The 23,100-nt window shown below is 42.6% G+C and overlaps 3 protein-coding genes across 4 annotated transcripts; 1 reads left to right on the forward strand and 2 right to left on the reverse strand.

Moving 5' to 3' along the window:
- Positions 1-754: 754 nt before the first annotated feature.
- glrx3 (glutaredoxin 3) lies at positions 755-2,401 on the reverse strand. The gene has a single exon (XM_035629847.2). It carries the CDS (start codon positions 2,364-2,366, stop codon positions 1,389-1,391), a length of 978 nt encoding a protein of 325 aa, XP_035485740.1. The 5' UTR covers positions 2,367-2,401; the 3' UTR covers positions 755-1,388.
- bag6 (BCL2 associated athanogene 6) lies at positions 2,402-15,604 on the forward strand. Of its 2 annotated transcripts, none has more exons than XM_035629839.2 (25): positions 2,402-2,540; positions 4,091-4,178; positions 4,281-4,398; positions 4,985-5,196; positions 5,308-5,370; positions 5,452-5,574; positions 5,672-5,898; positions 6,076-6,208; positions 7,213-7,413; positions 7,501-7,723; positions 7,995-8,045; positions 8,458-8,804; positions 8,908-8,980; positions 9,084-9,430; positions 10,225-10,477; positions 10,570-10,739; positions 10,820-10,873; positions 11,131-11,239; positions 11,408-11,547; positions 12,525-12,659; positions 13,046-13,102; positions 13,192-13,416; positions 13,946-14,053; positions 14,151-14,297; positions 15,021-15,604. In XM_035629839.2, the coding sequence occupies exons 2-25, from the start codon at positions 4,098-4,100 to the stop codon at positions 15,114-15,116; spliced, it is 3,693 nt and encodes a 1,230-aa protein (XP_035485732.1). In that variant the 5' UTR covers positions 2,402-2,540; positions 4,091-4,097; the 3' UTR covers positions 15,117-15,604. The 2 variants fall into 2 exon arrangements, with proteins under 2 accessions (XP_035485732.1, XP_035485733.1); XM_035629840.2 differs by having other exon boundaries at positions 11,423-11,547.
- Positions 15,605-17,973: 2,369 nt separating this feature from the next.
- LOC118306909 (tetraspanin-13) lies at positions 17,974-22,330 on the reverse strand. The gene is made up of 7 exons (XM_035629861.2): positions 22,102-22,330; positions 21,921-22,004; positions 20,307-20,474; positions 20,023-20,103; positions 19,405-19,518; positions 19,193-19,309; positions 17,974-19,051 (listed from the first exon to the last, which is right to left on the reverse strand). Exons 1-7 carry the CDS (start codon positions 22,186-22,188, stop codon positions 18,977-18,979), a joined length of 726 nt encoding a protein of 241 aa, XP_035485754.1. The 5' UTR covers positions 22,189-22,330; the 3' UTR covers positions 17,974-18,976.
- Between the last annotated feature and the right edge of the window lie 770 nt (positions 22,331-23,100).

Genomic DNA, 23,100 nt, shown 5'->3' on the forward strand with positions numbered 1-23,100 from the left:
AAGTGGTGTCAAACACCAAGCTTGCCTGCACACGTTATACACCTGTAGAAACTTCTACAGAAATCCCCCAGCTTTGATGGAGATGGGGGGTTTTCTGCATTAAATCCACTGAACTACACAAATCCTGGAGGTGGGAATCTAACCAATCACATCTAAAATTGTTTTTGTTTGAAAACTTCTAAATTAAAACCTATGAGACACACATTATGCAGTGTCAAATGTTAGTTAGATTCCAGCTTCCAGTTTTCATTATTAACATTTCTAATATTTGTTGCACACCATATAAAGAAACTGATTCCTGTACTTACTTTTTAATATGTGAATACATTTTATTAAACTTGGATTTTTGTTGACACAATCATCTAAGAGCTGCTGAGTCTTCTCCTCTTAAAGGTTTGAGGCTGTATTTCGGAGCATTTTTTTCCTAGAAATTCAATTCTATTTTATTTGTATAGCGCCAAATCACAACATACATTGTCTCAAGACACTTCTCAGAAATGCATCTGTTAGTGTTCACACCCGGTTCTCAATAACCATTTAGAGCCTTATTTGAATTTAACGGCGGTTGAACGACAGCCAAGAATTGTGGATGTTCTGTAACTATGATTCCACCAAAACAACAATTTTCCTTGTTTTTCTGTATCAAAATCAGTGCAATACACCCCCCCCTTTTTCAACCATGTTAAAGGCCTTCTATTTATGTTTGAAACTAGAAATGGTAGTTTAGTTTGTGTAAATAGCACAAAAAACAAACAAAATCTCATGCTTTTATTTTTTTAATCATAATGTTACTGATGAACAAAAAAAAAGCATGTAGAATAAACCAGAGGTGATTCTTGGATACACAATGGCCAAATAGTATTTACGAAATATAAACCTGTTGTTAAGTGCAAGGCTGTGAATACTGGAAAGGACAGATGTAACCCAGAAATGCCCACACCAGATAATATGTACTTAAGTCAGCCATTCCTGACATTTCCCCAGTGTCAGATTGCAATGAAGAGGTAATTTCATATAAATCACTAATTGCAGAAATGTTTTAAATTAGGGACCAAGCACTGGGATCGCTTGACTTTCACCTTAAACATTTCTGAAGATGTATTTTCAAAAATTACACCACGGTGCTATGGAAAAAATCTGAATGAAATCCCAAGTAAATTCTTATTGTTAACGGAAGTTTCATTTGTGAAACATAAGAACAAGTTTAAACAAAAGTGGATGCTATATCCAACTGCTCCAATAGTTAAGTTATAAGAGTTATTTGTTTATTGATTTCTTCTTTATAAATTGTCTCTTTCATTTCCTGGCTCTCCTGTAGTTTTGCATCAGTGACAGGAGGCCCGACGTGGGCGTGTGGTCGCTTCTCGTTCCCCCCAAGGTTAGTCGACCTAGGACTCCCCCTTCAGCACCGACACCAGGTCTCCACTCTCCTTCAGCTCCTTGACTATGTCCAAACCTCCGATCAGCTCTCCCTTCACGTAGAGCTGGGGGTAGGTGGGCCAGTTGGAGTAAGTCTTCAGGCCCTGGCGCACCTCTTCATCCTGCAGAATATCGAAGGTGTCATAATCCACCCCGGTGGCGTTCAGCATATCCAGGATCTGCCTGCTGAAGCCACATCTCGCACCCTCCTTGTTGCCCTTCATGAACAGCATGACCGCGCCCCGGTTGATGATGGCCTTCAGCCGGTGCTCCAAGGTGACAGCCTTCGGGCAGGTGTTCTCCAGCTCCCCGGACTCGGCCAGCTCCTTCACTATGTCCAGCCCCCCCACCAGCTCTCCGTTCACGTACAGCTGCGGGTACGTGGGCCAGTTGGAGTAGGTCTTCAGCCCCTGTCGCACCTCCTCGTCGGAAAGGATGTCGAAGCTGCTGAACTGGATGTTGTGCTCCTTCAGCAGGGCCACGATCTGCCGACTGAAGCCGCAACGGGGCTCCTGCGAGGACCCCTTCATGAAGAGCATGCAGGGCGACGCGTTGATCAGCTTCTTCAGCCGCTGGTTCGGGTCCGCGGCACTGCCCTCCGCGGCCCCGGCCTGACTCCCGCTCACCGCCAAGCGCTGCACCTTCTTAGTCAGCTCCGGAGCATGGGCCCCGTCCAGGACGTCCACCTTCTCCCCAGCCTTGAGGAAAAGGAAAGTGGGGACGGAGGAGATCCCGTACTTCTCCGACACCTCGGGCACCTCTTCGGCCTCCAGCCTCACAAACGTGGTGTGCGCGTGCTCCTTGGCCAGCTCGGCCATCACCTCGTTCATGTGGCCGCACTGGGGAGCCCACGCCGCCTGGAAATGCACAACGGTGAGACATTTCCCGGCTTTTGCAAGGAACCCTTCGAACTGCTGTTGTGTTTTCGCCTCCACGAGATTCGCCATTTTTTTTCTCCTGCGCAACGGTTCCGGTGTCGAACTGACGTCACATCCGTCGCGCAAGCCTGGTTGCGTCTAGCAAGTACCAGAGCCTGTGTTAGGAAGTGAATTGCGTCTTATTTGGTGATAAGGAACAGCTGCGTACGCTGGATAAACTGGAAGGACAGTGCGACATTTAAGGTACGCGAGACGCCAATGAAAACGAAACACCTTGGTGCCTCTGGTGTGAAAAGCTGATTAACATCGTGTAGTTTGATTAGCATCAGCCTAGCCCGCATAGCTTCGATTAGGCTAACTCGGGCTAACAAGCCAGCGGTAGCTGACGTTAGTTAACCGTTGGACGCTAGCCGGGCTAATGTTAACGCTCCTCGCACGTTAGCGTTGCATGTCACAAAGTGTCTAAATCATGAAATGTCCACCGGGCGAGCAAGATACAGCTACCCTCACGTGATGTAACGAACGTGAACGCGCCGGTAGAACACAGTAACAGGTTAAATCGGCATCACAGATTTGTGAAACCTTTAATCTAGTTGTGAAAACAAAACGCGTACAGTATGTGCGGCTGCTTATTTCTCAAATCCAAACCTCATCAGACCTGGTCCCGATATAAACTACCACACATAGACTTGTATTAGACTGGATTAACGGTGTGAATGTGGTGGCTGGATAGAACCGATTTTCAGATTTGTCAAACCGTTATTCTGTATGCTTGATAAACAAAATAAAATGGACGGTTTCATTGCCCCCCACCACCACACACACACACACACACACACACACACACACACACACACCACATTGTACGGGATCAAGATCCCAAATCCTTTCATCTAGACTTGATAAACCTGCACACGATAAACAAATCGACCTAATGTATCATCACTTGTGAATATTTATTATAATTTTTATCTTTAGTCAATATTTGGAAAGGCAAAACATGGCGTTATCCCTGCCTTTCTCACATGTGGACCAGATCTAGAGCCACAATACTACAGTACTTGACTAGGTTACCAGGTTACCATGTAAAACGTTATTAAAACACATTTTTAGACTTGTTAAATCTTTATTCTATTAGCGAAAGTACAAAAGAAGGAATATCACCTCATCAGACTGGGTCTGGATTACAAAGATTGCTGTGCTTAGACTGGTTAAATCTGGACCACGTTTACCCAGTGGAGCTCAACAGTTTCAGATTTGTGAAACATGAACCAGAATATCAACTGCTATGTTTATTGATGAGGTTCATGTTTACTTTCCCTTTAAGCAAAAACACCAAACATTAATTGCTCCCAGCTTCTCTATTGCGTTGCTTCTTTCCTGTTTTTGTAAAGTGAACATTTAGGGATTTTGCTTTGGTTGGTCTGTTGGTATGATTAAAAAAATAAGCAGGTCTCTGAGAAATTATGATGTGTTGTTTTTGTGACATTTTATACACTTGCCAATTAGACAGTTAATTGACTGAAATAATCAACGGATTAGCTGATGGAATAAAAAATTACTCATAGACATGTGATTACTGGTAGAGTTAGACGGATACATTGGTTGGGCCAATGTAAAAATGTGTGTTTAAATGGCTTCCTTTTTTTTTGCTAGTTTATGGGTATAAGCACATATTATATACAACAACTACCAAGAACTGTCTCCATTTCACCTCTAGAATGTGCCGACAGATATTTCAACTGTAAAATGTAGAACAATTCTTTTACTCTATGCATCGTTTTATGATACAGAAACACCATGGAGGAACAAACTGCAGACATAGAGGTGACGGTCAAAACATTGGACTCCCAGAGCAGGACCTACACTGTTGGTGGTCAGGTAAATTCATCAGCTTCTACTGCAAAATCTGGAGTGTATTGTCATTTTCCATCAGCTTTTGGTGGTCGTCTGACTAATGTCTGCTCCACCCATCCTCTGTAGTTGACAGTGAAAGAGTTCAAGGAGCATATTGCACCTTCAGTGGGGATCCCTGTGGACAAACAGAGGCTGATCTACCAGGGCAGAGTGCTACAGGATGAAAGGACTCTGGCAGACTACAGTAAGCAATAAAGAATTGGGATTTCATCTTGTTTGAAGGGCAATTGTAGATTTTTCTCTGCACTGCTTCATGTGTTGTTTATTTACAGTATTACAGCAGATCTTTTAAAAATATTTTCTAATTTATTCCTAATTAGATACACATTGCTTCTGTAACATTTTGGTAAAACATGTTGTCAAATAAGGAGGAGTTTAATTTGAGTTTTTCTATGTATGGATGGATCACTGCTGTGCGTGAAATTACAGCGCATTGATTAGTTGAATAATCAATTAGTTAATTGGCAGAAATCCTTCAACATCTATTTTTAAGTTTTTCAGTTTTCAAGCAAAGATGCCAGACTTTGATTGTTGCTGTTTGTCCAACAAAAGCTATGTGAAAACATAACTTTGGACTTTATGTTAATTATCCTCTGATGCTTTACAGACCAAAGAACTATGGTCTATGTTCTACTATGTTGAAAATATTGGTTAGATGCATCCCGATTGCGTTGCATTATTTGTTCTCTCCAGTACTCACCTGAGCTGCGTTTTAACTGATTACACCTTATATGCACAGATGTAACCATAGTTCTTTCTTGTTGTCCCAGATGTGGGTGGCAAGGTGATACACCTTGTGGAGCGGGCGCCCCCTCCGCCGTCTCAGCCCGGCTCAGGGTCAGGAGGCACTTCAGACAGTGGGCCCTCCTCGTCCTCCCAAGGGCCATCCCCTGTGCCTCCGCATGATCGCAATGCTAACAGCTACGTAATGCTGGGCACCTTCAACCTTCCTGTCAACATCATGGACCCTCAGCAGATACAGGTAGGTTTGCTTTTTGAGTTGTTTCATTTAAGGACCAACGCAGGTTTTTCTCGCGTGTTAACTGTCAATTCCAAAGGTGTGTTAACGCTACGTGTTAATCTTTTCGTTTAGATGTCAGTCCAGCAGATGGTGGGAGAGAATGCCAGAAATACCAGAGTCACAACCAGCACTGGGGTGAGATACCGTTTGCTGATTTGTATGTAATCCCACACAACATTACCCTGTTTAGTTAATTGTCACCTTTTTCCATTTTAGAGCAATGGGTCTGTGAATGTGCACATTGATATGGACCAGCCAGTGCAGAGTGAGCCAAGGCTGAGGTTGGTACTCGCTGAAAACCTTCTGAGGGACGTCAATGATTTCATCCAGCGGATGGAGGTGAGGGCTCCACCTTCAAATTATTCCTTCAGCGAAGTTCTTATAGAAATGGCTGCCGTATCAGTAAAAACTGATGCTATCTTGTGTCTGTTTTTAGACTCGGCAGAGTGACTCATCCTCACAAACTGAGACAACATCTTCTGCCGCTGCTGCTGCTGCTGCTCCCGCCGCCGCTGCCCCGCCTCCTCCCTCATCTTCTTCCACCACCTCCACTCCCTCTCCTTCCCAGCCCATGGACACCTCCCCACCTCCAACAACCCCCCCACCTCCACCAACCTCCTCTTCAGGGCAGTCTGAGGGACCAACGCCCCAACCTGGACCCAAGTGAGACATCTTTGTTACTCATCCCACATACACTAGTTGTGTGAGAATTCACAAAAGCTATTTTTAATGTCAGATTTCTTATGTCAGGTCAATTTGAAAAGAGCATTCAATTATTTGGCAAAGAATCAATTCATCGTGTTTGATTGCGACCGGCTTTGTTTTCTCTTCCTCCTCTAGTCATCCGAGCCCAGCCGAGCTGGCAGAGATGTTGTCTGAGCTACGGAGGGTAGAAGAGAGACTTCAGCCCTTCATCCAGAGAGCTCACACCATCCTGGAGACAGCCACCACCACAGAATACAACAACAATGCAGTAGGATTCAAACAGCCGCATACTAATAATAATGTTTTCCCACCTCGGTCATTCAATAATCTCCTATTTTTTCAACTGGAGCAGGAACTTAAATATTAGGTAGAATTTTACTATCAGCAATTATTTCATAACAGTAGAATTTTTCTTATGATATTTAAAATAATTTACTTCAAACTATCTCAGGTCTGTATGTGTGAAAGTTGAATCAATGCAGACCGTCTTTTTAACTTTTTATTTATTTCATGTATAATTTAACAACTAAACAATCAAACTCCCACCTGATACACGACGTCTGGCCTAAAAATATGTTGAAACACGTCATCAGTTAGTGACACTTCGAACCTTATGTATGAACAGTATTGTGTTAAAGCTATCTTAATTTTTTTGTGGTGTTTGCTTGTGGGAGTGTTCCAAGTTGATTCACCAAACTCATAGCTGTACATAAGTGTCATAAATTGATCCTCTCGCTTTGATAAACACCACCTGTTCACGAGGAGGTGCTCAGTTGTGAAATTAGCATAGTTGATGCCCCTACAGTTGCCATATAAGGCCGTCTGCTCTGCTGTTAGCTGGAAAGTGTGATTCACAAACATGTCACCGAATAGTTAAAAAGAATTTGGCACAAATCTTTAAATCTTCTGACATCCGTGTCAGACTAACTGACGTTGTATTTGAAATTGAGGTCAACATTGTTTTACTTGTGTTTGCAATGTGAGCAAACACAAATGATCCTGTGACAAAGACGCGCAAGCAACTTGACGGAAAAATTTGTGTTTGGTCTGAACGCATCATTACACACTTGTGTGTGCAATGGGGCTTGAGAATTCATTTGTTCATATGAGCAGTTGGATGAGGCCTAATGTGCAGGAATCTACATTTATATTAGTTATGTTTATATTCCATTTTGCTAAAAAATTTTGTGGTCAAAGTGCCGAGGCTTTTCAACATAAATTATCTAATTGTCACTCAAAGAGTTGTTCAAGCTGGTTATCTTTTCTGCACAGGAGAGAGAGGAGGACCAGCGCACTCTCGTTCTAACACTGGAGTGCCTCCGTCTCCTTGGTAACGCCCTTGTGGCCCTCAGTGACCTGCGTCTTAACCTCATGAGCCCCGTACCCCGCCACCTGCATGTGGTACGGCCCTTTTCACACTATTCCACCCCAGTCACTCTGCCTGGAGCTGTACACCATCACATCCCGGTGCAAGTAAGTGAACACAAGAATATTTTCGACAGAAGTCACTGTGAACCCTTTATTTAATCAGGCTGACCGTGCTCGCATCTTCACCAACAGATGAACCTGGGTGCCACAGTGACTGTTGCAGCCAACAACACTGAGGGACAAGCCCCAACCGCTCAGTCGGCCAGCCAATCGGAGCAGGCAGGTCAGGGACAGACCCCTCCCCCACAGACTTCCCCGTCCAATCAGCAGACGGGACAGGGACAGGCTGGCCCCCGGGTCATCAGGATCAGCCACCAGGCAGTCCCGGTGGTCATGATGCAGATGAACACGGACGGTGTGTTGTCCCCTAACCGCCACTGATTGAATGCTCGATTTCGTCAAAGCCGTTTGTGTGTCGTATTGCTGGGCAGCAGTGCGTTGGAATGAAATGCCTGCACATTTTACCACTGCATCCTCCACGCTCTGCTGCCACCAGCCTTTGCTCGCTGATCGAAAAAATTAAAGGATTTTTCTGAATTATAGGCTCATTAGCCCCCCCCATGTTGAACGGAGGCTCTGTTATTGCAAATGAACGAGGTTCAAACTATTTTTGTGTTTGTGTGCAGGCCCAGGTGCTAACCCGGCAGCGGCTGGTCAGCAGATGCCTGGACAACCAGGTAAAGGCCAAAGTCTGTCGGACTTCATTTCACCTCACACAGTCTTGTCAAGTGGACCTCGAGTGAAAGTCCAGTTTTCATTTTTCTGACTGAAGTTTAATAAAGCATTGTGGAGCTGCAAAAGATTAGTCAATTGATTGATTGATAGACAATCAATCTGCAACTATTCAATTATCAAGCAACAGTTCTCAAGTAAGTATTTGTACAAATTAATTAGCTGCCCAAAATGATAGGAAATTGAATTCCTTCTGATATTTATAGGTGGAATGATTGATTTGATTTTTTGAGAAAATCATTTAAAGATAAATTAATTATTAGCTGCAGCCTGAAAACATAAATTTCTGTCTCGTTCTCTGCTGATAACCAAAGTGAATCCAGCTGTTCTACTTCACTGGTCTGTTATTGCCCTCAGGTGCCCTCCCCCCCGACTTCATGAGAAATCTCATGCAACAGATCAGCCAATACGCCGCTGCTGTAGCTACCAGTGCCGCCACCGCCGCTGCGACTGGTCAGCCGGTCCCACCCCAGCCCACCCCTCCTGGCTACAGCTCCACAGCCAACTCCTCAACTACCACCACAGGTCCTAACACACCCACCACCACCCCTACCGCTCCCCCACCGCCTCCCAATGCTGGTCCCCAGGCCAGGGTTGTGTTCACCAGACCCCCTTTCGCACCCAACATGCCCCCTCCGGCTTTTGGCACCCGAGGGACCACGATCAACGTGAGGGCTGCAATGCCCGGCCAGCAGCCAGGACAGGTGGGTGTAATGTTTTCTGATTTTGGTTCCTGTATGCTTTTTGAGACTAATTGTCAACATGATAAACATTTGAGACCAAATTAAAAGAGATCTTCCACCACAGGCTTTCAACCCTGCTGCTCTCAACCAGATGATTAGTGGACTAGTTGGACAACTTCTGCTGCCAGGACAAATGGGTAACCTCTTCCAATTTTTTTATTTAGTAATAGCAGCAGCTAAAGATCGGTAAAGGTCTTCTGTTAATCAGAGATATTTCTGTTATATCTGTTTTATCCACAGCGGGTCAAACTGTCACATCTTCCTCCTCCACATCCACATCTGCCTCTTCCTCTTTTTCCTCCTCCTCTCAAAACTCCAACTCTTCCTCTTCCTCCTCTTTTTCTTTCTCCACCTCAGGACCAACACCTCCACCTACTGCAACCACTACTAGTTCACCGAGCCAGCCCGAGACCAACCCCACTGAGCCCCAGTCCCAGGAGATGCCCCCAGACCTCAGCCAGCTCCTGGGCTCTCTCCTGGGGGTAGCTGGTGCACCTGGCCCCGGCCCCACAGGAGCCCCTTCTATCACTGTCACAACATCTGGTGTCCCGGCCTTCATCCAGGGAGTGAGTGAATTCATGCAACAGGTCAGCGTTTGGATGAGTTGAAAAGCCCTAAAAATTGTACATGCGTTTCAACAATGACCAAACACATCACACCAGAAATTGCATATAATCTCTGTAATCCAAAAACAATGCGCACGTATTATGTGAAAGGATTGCATCAATAAAAAGATGTAATTTCAATAATGGAAAATAGTCAAACATTTGCCACAAACCCTGCAAACCTAAAATATCTTTCTAGTTCCCACTACTCTAAATAAACTCAGTGTGTAGTGATTAGCTATCTTTCCAGTTATATTTTATTTTGTGAAGCTCCTGGTAATTATTTATCATTATTATCATAGCGATAAACCACCCTACACAGTATTATAGAGAGGAACGGTCACTTATTCAAATACGGTTTTTGGTTATTGTCTGTAGCACCGAGTAGTGGAAACTGTATTAAAATCGGTTCTATTCTTCTTCGAGAAGATTTAAATAATAATTTTGTAAATTTAGTCAGATGGCAGCGTGTGTCTGGACAACTAATAAACTAAACAAAAAAATACTTTTATGAATGTTAAAGATTGCGTTTCTATTTAGGAACGTTATTGTCATCAATCAAGTCTCCTATGCTCTTACGAGGACTTATAGTCTGAGTCTGAGTGTGTGTGTGTGTGTGTGTGTGTGTGTGTGTGTGTGTGTGTGTGTGTGTGTGTGTGTGTGTGTGTGTGTGTGTGTGTGTGTGTGTGTGTGTGTGTGTGTGTGTGTGTGTGTGTGTGTGTGTGTGTGTGTGTGTGTGTGTGTGTTGTGTTAACAAATCCACATTTCATTTCCAGGCCCAGCCCATCTTCTCTCCACCACCCTCTGGTCCTGCTCCAGCTCCCGGTGCAGGGCCCAACCCAATGCCCAACCCCACTGCAGCAGCCGAAGCCCTCAACCCAGAGTTGTTCACAGGCATCGTCCGCGGTGTTCTCGGCACCATGATGGGCTCACTGGGCCAGGCCCAGAATGACACGGAGAGCATCGCTCAGTTCATGCAGCGGCTTTCCCAGGCAACCAACATCTTCATCAGTCCCGAGGATCCGACTGGTAGAGAACAGTTCATCATTCAGTCAAGAAGCATTTTATGTATTTCCTTCTTTTATTAAATGTTTTGTCTTTTGTTTGATAATTGTTCCTAGGGTTTTTTGGAGAGCTGCTGATGTTGGTGTGCCAGACGTTCACCATGTCGGACCTGGTGATGCTGCTTCATGGCCAGCACCAACCCCTGGGTCGCATCCAGCCTCAACTGTCACAGTTCTTCACCCAGAACTACCTCAGTGGCAGAGAGCCCACCGACCAAAACATTGCTGTCAGTACTACTCACCAGAAATTATTGTTGTAAACTTTTGATGGATTTTTTTCCTCATGTCCTATGTTTCCCTCCCTCAGGAGGCCGCCGACAGTCTCGTCAATGAACTGGAGGAGTACATCACCGAGAGCTTTGTAAGTCCTGATGTCCTCCTCATATAGTAAAATACAAAATAGTAAATGATGACATGTTACCAAACCTTTTATTACACTGTAAGATTTTAATTTAAAAGAAGATCTAGTCAGAGATGCCTGCAAGAACTTTTATGTAGGTCAATAAAGAAATCTTTAAAACTTCGTGTTTCAGCACATTTCAAAATGTGACTTGGAAATGCTTTGCCATCTGTTTTCTTCAAGTCATTTTAACGGCACCTTCTTTCACCTCCTCTCAGAGAGAGTCTTCAGTCACCGTGTTGGACGGCGTTGATGTTACTCAGACCAACATGTCTTTCTTCAGACATCAGCTGACTCGCATCGCCACACATATTCTGCGTTGCACTGGTAAAGGTTTATTTTTCTTTTCTTTTACATGGATGTTTCGGTTCCACTACTGTCTCCATTTACGTTGTGGTGATTGTAGCACTGAAGATAATCATGTTTTAGTTGTTCACCGTGAAGAGATAGGCTATTGAAATAAACAATTTAGCATTCCTTTTCCTAATTATGAAGGTTTTTCTAATCCAGATGAGACATTTGGACCCAGGCTGCTGCAGATGTGTAACCAGGCACTTTTTGAGTGTCTTGCCCTCAACCTGCACTGCCTTAGAGGAGACCAGAGAGCTCTCACCGCAGTCATCAACCACCGAATAGTAAGTTCACCATGATTCACTACATAAACTCAGTTTGTTTCTGCTCTGATTCATCAGGCAGTAGACCCCAGATGAAACATGTCAGGCAAGAATCTCAAATTTAGTGGTTTGTGAAAATTGAGATACACATGTATCTCAATAGACTGGCGTAGCCAGATTAATACTCAAATGCATATTAGTCTGGAACCTCACGGTTCATTTTCGATTTCGAAGAGGCGTTACCAACGGACGCAGACCAGAATGCCTCTGGATGCAATTGGATAGCACCGAATCATGTGACGTCTGTTGAGCGACGCGAAAATATCAACAGTCCAGAGCAGAGAGGAGACGCCAGTGGTGATGATTCCACAATATCTGTGAATGAACAAGTTTTGCCTTTTTTTGTGGGAGAATTATGAAAATATCGGGTAATTTTAGTCAAATGCTCGTTCATTGGCGGCAGCGTTGGTTGTTCACAAAAGTCGCTTCCGTCCGCACCACGGTATAAACCCCGCCCATTATCAGTTAAACGATTGTGATTGGGGTGGAAATCACTTCCCAATGGAGGGGATCCAGACCTTATTCTGGCAGAGCGAATTTAAAAGAGGCCCCAGAATTCCTCTGGGTCCCAGGCTAGTATCTCAATGCCGGAATCATCAATGTCAGATAGATGCAAATATGAAATGCAAAAAATATCAATTGCTGACCAGTTGAGGAAAAACTATTATTTTTGCCTCACTCTTGTGGAACTGCAGCTGAAGCCTGTAAGTTGTTTTTGACCTCTCAAAAACAAGAAATTAAATTACAAGAGTATAACATAACTCTACAGCTATTTCTCCAATACCTGTTTCTCCAATATCTGCAACCCATTTCCACCCAACACTAGTTCAATTCATGTTAGTGTTTTTCATCATGTGGTGGACAGAAAAGAAATTAATCAGAATTAGTAAATCAGTAGGTAAAAGTAGGTTTAAGCTGACTTTTTCTTTCTGTTTCAGCGGAGGATGTCCAGTGAAATCAGCCCCAGCCTGGTGAACTGGATGACCAGCATGATGACAATGAGGCTGCAGGTCATTCTGGAGCACATCCCGATCACACAGGAGCAGATCCAGAACTACATTGTTCCCACACAGGTAATTTCTGTAGTTAAGTTTGTTTTTTCTGTATCAATGGCTCCTTCCCAGAATGAGGAATGTGTACACGTTGGCAGATGGAGGAAAACAAATGCGTAGGCCTCACACACACACACACATGTCATAGGTGTTCAGTTACACACAGCATATAAAAATTGTTTATCTATCCCAAATGTTGTTTTTGGAAACTGTAAATTTCCTTTTACGAATTAAATTAGAAAATGTTATCAGTTTCCTTTACAACAGAACACATTGTATACATGTTAATAAAAAGTTACATGTTAGAGAGAAAGCAGTTAATCTTATCTGATGGCTGTTGCATATCCCGTTACTTTGGACAGCACGTCTGAAACGGCTAATGAATATTAAATGACATTCTTTCACAGAGAGATCAGTCATCTGCAACTGGCACACAAGAGCTTGAACGAGCTCAAAGTGCGACGGTGAGCACAGTTTGCCTTTAACAAGCCTTTCTTTTAGTCGGTGCTTTGCCTCTTTAGTTTCCTCATTTCGCTGTTCGCTCCCTCCAAAGATCGGGGACACCCTCTCACCAGCCGCAGCAACCACAGCAGAGGAGGCCATGTCTGTGTCACAGGACACGAGGGCATCACCACGGGAGACAAGGGTGTCGTCCGGGGACCTCGGGGCCTCGGGAGGCGCCGCACCGTTAGGTGGTGACATGGCTGCAGCCGGAGCTGAGGGAGGGAGTGAGGAGTCTGCCGGCGAGTCAGAGGCCTGGGCGGCCGCTGTTCCCCCTGTGAGAGCCCACACAATTGTTTTGCTGTTTATATTAGCACTTGTCCTCTTGGTCATTTGTACACATCCGGTCCTAGACAGTTTTATTTGTTAGTCTGGATGGGCCAATGAACAAACCGTCAATTGCTGTAGAAATATTGTGAAAAGTGTAAACTATTGTTGTGAAGGCTGGGTTACCCAGAGTAATAATAGACAAAGACAAATTGACTGGGACCGCCCTTAAACAATTCTCAGGTGTCCATAAATACATTAAAATTCCCCCATAAAATGATTCCAGTTCAAGAGATGGGGATCCACAGACATTATTCTGAAAACATTTTAATTTTAATTAAACCTGGAGCTAACATGAGGCTTCTGCAGACTTTTGTCGAAACATTTGTTTCCTTGCCGAGCTACGATGGAGTGACAGAAGCACAGATGGGTTTAATTTACTGTTTTGAGACTAACTTGAAAAAAAAGTGAAGTTACCCTTTGAAAGCTGCCCCTGTTAAATCTCCATGTTCCTTGTTGATTTACCATGTGTGGTGCAGGAGTGGGTGCCCATCATCAGGTGTGATATGATCACCCAAAGGAAGATGAAGGCCCAGCCGCCGTTGTCCGATGCCTATTTGCAAGGAATGCCAGCTAAACGCAGAAAGGTAATCCCATTGGTTTGGGACTTCACTCATTACATACAAGCGTCACATGCAACCAACCTTATTAAAGCTGTTTGTGTGTTTGTATGTGTGTTTTCAGACAGGACAGGGTGGTGCAAGCCTCCTCTCCCTCTCTGATGCAGTGAGCCAAGCAGCCAGGACAACGGGAGTGAGGCCCATCACCTCCGCTGAGCGATTACAGGACGACCTGGAGACCCAGGTGACGAAGGAGGCGTATGCCGAACAGGTAACTGAATCTTTCTTGTACCACAGAACAGACCAGGGACACACGGCTCATCACTCAGGCTGATAATGCTGCTTTCAGACATGCACTGAAGTCCAGGAATTTTCCAAAAAATGTTCTGGAGGGGCTGTATGAGAGAACGCAAATGTTGCTCCGGACATTTCCAGCTGCCAACCCGTCTGAGAATACAGCAGTATCTCCGTAAAATTCACAAACAAAAACACTGATCTCCATAGCGAAGTTATCATCATGTCCTGCCTCCTGCTCAACACAGCTGCAATAGAATGTTTACGAGATTTTCCTGCTGTCGTGAACGCATCAAACTCTGATAATCTTCTGCTACGTTCACCACATGTGAAAGGAAAACTGGAAAACAGCTTTAGTGCGGATTTCATTGCGTCATAATCTACATTGTGGTGAGATATGGTTCCACTGGTAGAGGCACATTTACAACAGAAGTGGTCACTAAAATATTAAAGTAGGAAACAGATAAATCAATAGATACTTTAACTCTAAGTAATTCCATGTAGATAATCTCTTAATTCATCAATAACAGTAATTTTTTGGATGACATTTGATCTTTATAGTTTTTGATTTGAATGATAATTTAATTGATCTGAAACCATGTTTTCATAAAAATGTCGCATTTAACATAGCGCTCGTATGTCCCACCATAGTCATGATCACACCCCCCCCCCCCCCCCCCCCCCCCTTCTCGTCTCTCAGGTTAAAGCTGACATCAAGAAACGGGTGAGGGAAGACCCGGATTTCAACTCTCAGCAGTTCCCCAATGCGCATAGAGCCTTCTCATCAGACTCCTAATCGACTTCAACTGATAAGCACTCAAGCTGTCTTCATCTGTTTTTATTTTTGGATAATCATAACTAACCTACTATACTATAACCCCCCCCCCCCCAAAAAAATCTCTCGACTGTCTCTGTACCTTTTTTTAAGCAGTTAGCAGCTCTCGTGACTAATTGCATAACGCTAATGTGACTGCTTCCCCAGTGCCTATTTATTACTCTGTTTTTATTTAGGTCAAACCTTTGCTGAGAGAATGTTGCCGATCAAAAAGGTGTTGTATTAGATTTAGGTTTTGACTCCATCTGGTGACTTTAGTTCTGTCGGGATACTGCCCCCGCGTGCGTCCGTATTCCTTTTCGCTTCCTTATCCCTGTGTCGCTTTGTTAACAGGGAGTCTGGGTTCTTGTTGTGTAGTGGACTTTTGCCTTCCTCTCAATAAAGTGCAAGAGTATACTTTCATGTGATGAACATGCTGTACAGTAAGCTTAATAAAAATCTTGATACAACGGAGTACTCTTTGTGTGTTTGAGAAGGGTTGAAAGCTATAATCGTGTCCCTCTTCTTTATCACGGAGGGAACTTTTATAACAACTGAGGATATGACATCTAAAGATCTTGCTGTGACATTTTACTGTTTTTCATGACTTACTATATGACTTTAATACCTTACTAAGTTATTGCATTTTAAATCACTTACTTTACCGTAAGTAGGACATTTTTATGGTAAATGGACTATATATTTGACCCATTCTTCTGTCACAAAGAGCCATCAGAGGCAGTTTTCAGGGTCAAGCGTTTTTCCAAGGACACATTGGGGGAAGCGGGGATTGAACCGCTGACCTTCAGGTTAGTGGACTATGGTCTCTACATCAAATATTTTTTTTAATTTTGTACTTCCTATTTATGAATGATTTTTTTATGACTCACTCCACTACTAACAGTATATTTGATAAGCCCTTGGTATGTTTTTTTGTAAAGTAGATACAGCTTCCAAATAATTGTTGTGCAGTAAAAAGTACAATACTTGCCTTTGTTTTTTCAACTAAAATTTCTTGCTCAGAACTTGTCTTGGTCTCATGGTTGTTTATGAGCCAAAATAAAGGGATTCTAATTATAATATTTTAGTGTATTAAAAACTAAATCTTGCAATTATAAGTCGGCTATAGTCGAAAGAACATGTAAAATAAATGTTTTATTTCTTACAGTAAACATCATAAGAATACTTTTAAAAAAAACAACAGAATTGTGTCTTAAGTTATTAAACAGCTTCTGAAGTTTCAAATACCAGTCCTGATTCTCGATTTTAAATTCTCTAAATGTGTCTTTTCTCCAGTTGCTGTTGACTGACCTTGATTTTTCAGCTTTCCATCGTGTCATTCTTGTGGAAAGACGTGTCTTTGGGTGAAATCTGTTTGTCATCACTTTTGGTGCTAAAAGTTCAAATTGAAAAGGAGGAATGGAAAGGGAAATTGAGGGGGTAGAAAAGGGTCATCTGAACATTAACTTAAATTAGCAGGGGGAAAACTACAGAATCTGCTATGACGATTCACAAAATTAAGTTGTCGAAAGAGATTGGTTTGTAGTTGTTTTGTGTCTCTCTCTTTTAGGGATGGGGGGCCCAGTGTCTCACGATCCGTCTAAGCTTCAGATAGCATTTCAAACTGACTTTGGCTTTTGTCATTACGAGAGGAAATGTTAATGACTGACATGAACAGGAAAGAAGGTTACAGCCTGCAGTGAGCGAAACCTGTTTCAGAGCACGTCTTCATACCTGACTTTTATTTATAGAAGAACTTGAAAAACTGGCAACCTTTCCTGGAAAGACTTTGTCCACATTTTTCCGCCATGGTTACGTGAGGTAATGTTTTTATTTGGAAACTGTAGAGACCTTAGCATATGACAGGCAAATAAATATATTTTAGATCCATGTTGACAATACCAGGTGACAAGGTCCCCAGATAACAACGTATGTGCTTCGTCAAGCTTCAGACACTTTCCAAGACTTCTACGGTTTTGAATAAAATAAGATTTGAGACTGAAGCTACTGTATCAGCTGAGGGACACAGCGTGAAGTTCAGACAAGAGATAGATGTCATATTTTCTAAGGAGCAAATGCAGAGAAACGTGGGTTCGATGCAAAATACTGTGCACGTGATGGAGACAGAAGACATGACTTTACTTGAGATATGAGGGACTAAAGTTCACTCGGAGTTACATAACATTAAACACCATTTTGTTCCAGTTTATATTTCTGGTATAAAGTTAAGAGTGACTTCACTCTTCAGCATTTTCTACCCGAGACTAAAATAACTGCTGCAAGAATCAGCAGAGGCAGAGTGTAAAACTACCTAATTGCTTAAAACGACCCATTCATTTACAAGCAAACTTTTAAATTTATGAAACATGACACTCACAATGTACTTTCTCCCCATATTCTCCTTAAAATGACCTTTGACCCTGGAAGTGCTTCAGAACCTTTCCTGTCCAGAATTGTGGGATTTACGGTATTTTGTTTTTCTTAAATGTATTTCAATTTTTGACATATCAAAATACATATCCAAATATCTATATCAACGTCTTTGTGATAGGCTCTACTGTCTATCGACTTAATTGAACACATTGGCATTGCAGCAGCTCGAGCTATTCGACTGCAGCGTCACCTTGGTGAACAGGTTGCACAGCCTGAGGACTCCATTATCTGTTCAGAGGAATGTAAACAGCGAGCGCAAGTCCTGGTGGACATCCTCTTTGGGATGACGTAGTCACTTGCCACCATGTGACCTTCTCCTGAGTGAAATCCCCCTAATCTACTGGCGTTTGATCTTGCAGGGAAAAGCATTAATGAAAACACAAAAACAACAACTGCAACTCTGTGATGTGTTCTGCAACTCTGCATGTTTATTTCGGGAAAGGCAAGGAAAACTACAAACCGTGAGAGGATATACATGATTTATGAAAAGTTCATCAAGTCCAATTTTTTTTTTTTGAAAATAGAAATTAAAGAGCAACGAACACACAAACAAAAGCAATCTTAGTTCAATGACAATCACTCTGTCAATCGAGCTGCAACAGCTTTGACTTGGCTTGACGTTGAATCTTTTACTGACGTTTTCTGACCATCCCATCGGGCGCCGGATGGTCAGAAAACGGCAGGAAAAGATTAACGTGAATTAAGAAGCAGACAGTGGATTTGTCCTGAGGACTGTTTATCTGGGAGTGGTGACCACAGTCATCCAGCCGTCGTGGTGCTAACCGGCACTTTATTTGCATAAGGTGTGAGCACACACAGTTGCTGCCAAGCTTCTATGACGAGGCAGAACTTATCAGGTTTCACATACAGAAAACAGTCAAGCGGTCAGGGGAAAATCATCTTTTTGTGAGTTAAAGTGGAAGGCTGTTATCACTGTCAGGCCTTTATATCTATCTAATGCTCAGTAAAAAATAAATAAAAAAGCATACCTCCCTACATGTCAAGCTATACTCATAAAGACTTACGTACAGACATTTCCAAAAAAGTTCAGGAAATCTTTCTGGGCTTCAGTGCATGTCTGAAAGCAACTTATGTTTTGAACATTGAAATATTATATATATCAAACAAAAAGTTGAATGGTTTAAGCAGTGAGATGCACATTTGCTGCTGTTAGGGTTTTTGGAGGTGTGGGCTACTCGGTCTGATATGACCAGTGCAAACTTGTAACTGACATTTCAGTCAGTTTCCTGACTTCTCTCTTGTGTCATTTAAACTGACTGTCACTTCTAGCAACAGTGGGAATTACTAAGGGAAAAAAAGGTTACCATCCAGCCTTAAATGAAACATTTTAGTAAGTTATATGGGGACAAACAATTATTCAGCAGTGCAATTTATTAACCGGTGCATGGCTATAGAAAGGCTCCAGGGTTTGATCGGGGATCTTTGAGATTTCTGTATCTGTGGGCGAGCCAAACACCAAGGATCTGGAAGGCAAATACAAACAGTCAGTTGTCTGAATCTACATCAGACTTCATCATCCAACACATCAGCTCCCGTTTCACAACAAATTCCACCGTTTCAAAAAAACAAAACGGTTAGCTTTGTCACTGGGACACTTTACTGACCTCTGTGAAACTGAAGAAGAGTCCGAGACCACCGACAAACCGTAGCACCTCCCCGGCATAATGCTGGATGGTGCTTGAGCAGGTTTTACAAGACGGGGGTGTGTCCTTAAAGCATGTCTAGAGGAAAAGGAAGTAAGGGAGGATAATTCAATGAGACACGGTCAGTCAAGATCAAGTCGCTACCGAGACAAAAAAAAAGACGATTTACTTACGGCGGCACAGGAGCCATTGTAGTTGACATTAGAGAAACCACAACAGTCGAGAGTTTTCTCTACGTCCTGTTGCGTAGCCTCGGATTTGTTCCAGCCAACCTCGAGAAGATGGTTCTGTAAATGAAAGTCACACAGTCTGGTTGTGTGTCCGGCAACTGTAAAAGCTGCCTCTAGCAGGATGAGGCTGTAACCTGAATCGTAAATGTAGGCATGGGTGGGAAAAGTACTTTACTTCATTAGAAGTAACAGTATCTCTGTTATTCATTCAGCATTATACTTAAATAAAATTTAATATATTTTATATGCTCAAATTAAAATCCTCATTCTGCAAAATGACCCTTTTCAGAACTATAAGTATCTATAATAATACTGGATTATAATTACAAATGCATTAATGTTGGAGGTGGTAATTTTTCTCTACAATAGAGAAAATGGAAACACTCAGTTTAAGTACAACTATTGTACTTGAATACAGTTATGAAGTTTCTTTCCACCACTGACATAGGGGTGCAAACAAATATAGAACTGTGTAAAATCAACACTGTTATAATAATAATGGGATAACAAAATGATCTACTGTAGACTCAGCACAGACAAAAAAAAAATACAACAACATACCTGTTGGTCTTTATTCAGGGCCAGACAAGCACAGGACACAGAGAACTGCAAGACGAACACTGTGAACAGAATAATCATGTACTGGATCGTGTTAAGGAAGTCAACATCAGATTCCTAATCATGAAAACATCCAGAAGTCTCACTGTGTTGCTGCTACGCATGGCCCCTTAACACACAGAGGAATGAAATCCTCTGCGAGCTTTGGGTTATTTGTTTTCCATTCTTCTGTAGCACATAAGGGGACCGTCAGAAGGCGCGGGGCGCCTCCCTGGTCCAAAGGATACGAAGAAAAGCAGGACCTGGTGGTGCTTCAGGGCACCGCACAGGCCCACGAAGGCGACGAGGAACAGGAAGATGCCCACGCCGATGACGCCTGCCATCACCCTGATGCTCGAGACCAGGCCGAACCATTTCCCCCAGGCTGCCACTCCGATCAGCAGCAGACTCACCAACTGAGGAAGGGGGAAAAAACAACAACGTCAGCGTTAGATAAGATCTTTATAAGGCAGACATTCACCATTACTTTTTGCTATCTGTGGCACACGGCTGCTGATCACCTTTGACCTGAAAGATCTAAATCAGAATACCTCCACACTAAGGCAAAGTCTGTCATTGGGTGCAGGTTTTACTACTCTGGACTGAAAAAGCAACCCAGCTTCTTTTACTGAGTAATAAAAAAAAAAAAAAGATTTAAAATCAAATATGTGACAGTAAACGACAGTACTCTTTGTCATAAACATGAAAATAGTAAATTATCTATCTTAAAAGCAAGGTATCGCTCAGTAATGAATTCTCTATACTAACAATATCGTGGTAAGTATATGATAACCTGTGCTAGATTGATATAATCAATTTATGAATTTGCTTGTTTTGGTTGACTAACTTTACTGTGTCCTCACTGTTTCTTACACCTGACCTCCATTGAACCTGGGGAAAAGATTAAAAATGTAGTTACCATGCTAACATCTGCATTTTTTCACTGTTTTAGGAGGTTGGACAGCCAAACCAAAGAGCTGTTCTTCCACCAAGAGACGACGGAGATTAAATCTAATGTTGCAACTAATGATTACGTTCTCAATTAGTGGGTTTATCAGAAAATATCTGTTACCTTGTTCCACAGCCCAGGCTGACCAACCCCCTAAAGATATTCAGTTTAAAACAAGAAAGAATAACTGCTGATTAACTGCCTGTCTCTAACAGACTCAATCAATTATTAATCAAATAATTATTGGCTGTACTTAAATAAAAATGCATTTGAACCCTGGGGACATTCACGGAAACTGGATTTGTTGCCAAAGCAGGTGCCTTCAAATTCATTGTCTTTGTATAGGTCTGTGTTATGTTTGATCTATTGCTTCAATGAATATTAACTGTATATAGCAGTTCCAAATTTTCCATATGATGTCTCAGGACAAAGCACAACATTTAGGCGAATGCTTGTTTAAAAAGAAAGGTTTTTAGGACCTTCTTATAAGAGAGAGTGCTTTGTGGAGCCCTCAGGTTCATATACATATACAATGTCAAATGTCTAAAATTGGCAACACTGGGTTTGTTGTTCGTGGTTTATAAGGATGCAGACAAAAGTGGTTATACCCTCATGTATCATTGAGGTTTTCTTTTCTTTTCTACTACTAAATAAAGCAACAAACAACACCATAAGCGAAAGAATAATCAAGTGGCTTCCATTAACTGGGGAACCCAATCATTTCCCCACCAAACACCACCTGTCAACACCTCCCCCTCGTCCTGCGTTTGGCCGGCGTGTGGCGCAGACACACAGCGCCACTTCACATCGCTCCTTGACGCGCCCCCACGTTCGCATCTCATATCGGTGAAATAGCTCACTGTGCAATCTTCCATCTCACAATACGACCAGCAAGTGGAGTTTTCTTACTTACAACATAAAGAATGTTGAGCGCGCCAAGCGCGTTCTTGGTGCAAACGTATCCGCCGCAGGCCATCGCTGCTCTTTGTCGACAGTCCTTCAAAACAAAAGGGAAAACAAAAAAAAAATCAAATCGAATGACGATATTTTATTTATATTATGTCTCAGCCTCGACACTCTCCGGTTCCTTGCACCTGCTCGTCTGAAGGTGGAGACCACACCGGGGAGCGTTTCCTGGGGACATCCTGCGCGCTGATTCGCCAGTTGGGTCTGTTACGCATGAGTCACCTGGCCATTGTTCTTCATGCAAATAACAGGGTTTTTTTTATTTTCAGTTAAAAATTAACCCAGACGATTATGAGGGGGGGCTTAGCCTCCTAAAAGTAGGCCTCCACTGTAATCCCAAAGAAAGGTGTTTATTTAAAGAAGAAAGATTAAAAAAACGCAGCAGGACAAGGACAGTTCATGTCCGTGATAATGCCTTTCAAAGATGTTGTATACCTCTCTTTCAAATTATAGCACATGTTTATCACGTGATGACAGCTCTCTGTAGCTCCCCCTTGTGGCTACAAACAGTCACTATAGATACCTGCATTTAATATTTTCTCACATCAGTACAGAAGAGGAAGGAATATATTATATCATAATAAGAAAATAAAGTTAAACTCCAGACGATTGTTCAGGGATACATATAAGATGTCCAATGTCTGAAATTGGGAACACTGACTTTGTTGTTCGTGGTCATAGCTTCATATATCATTAAGGTGCTGTTTTTCTTTTCTACTTCTAAATAAAGCAACTAACAACATCAAAAGTGCAAAAATAATCAACTGGCTTCCATTAACTGGGCCCAATCATTTCCCCACCAACACCACCTGTCAAAGTCTCCATCTCTTCTTGCATTTGACCAGCGTGTCAAACACAAAAATTCCCCCTTTAAATAAAAAACCTGCAGTTAATGTTGCAACCGACATTAATCGACCATTAAACATTTGTTGCAGATGCGTGTATGTGTGGTATTTCCAGAGGTCTTTCTGCTTCATTGCAGGAGCAGGGCAGCTGGGACAGAAGCTAAATGATGCAGCATTTGTTTCAACCTCATAGCCCCCTTCAAAATATCAGAATCAGGCACAATAATACAAATCATGTGACAGCCTGACCTGTTCGCTGACATTGCTTCATGCTATCAGGAT

This window comes from Scophthalmus maximus, chromosome 1 (genome assembly GCF_022379125.1).
Source record: "Scophthalmus maximus strain ysfricsl-2021 chromosome 1, ASM2237912v1, whole genome shotgun sequence".
NCBI classification, from domain to species: Eukaryota; Metazoa; Chordata; class Actinopteri; order Pleuronectiformes; family Scophthalmidae; genus Scophthalmus; species Scophthalmus maximus.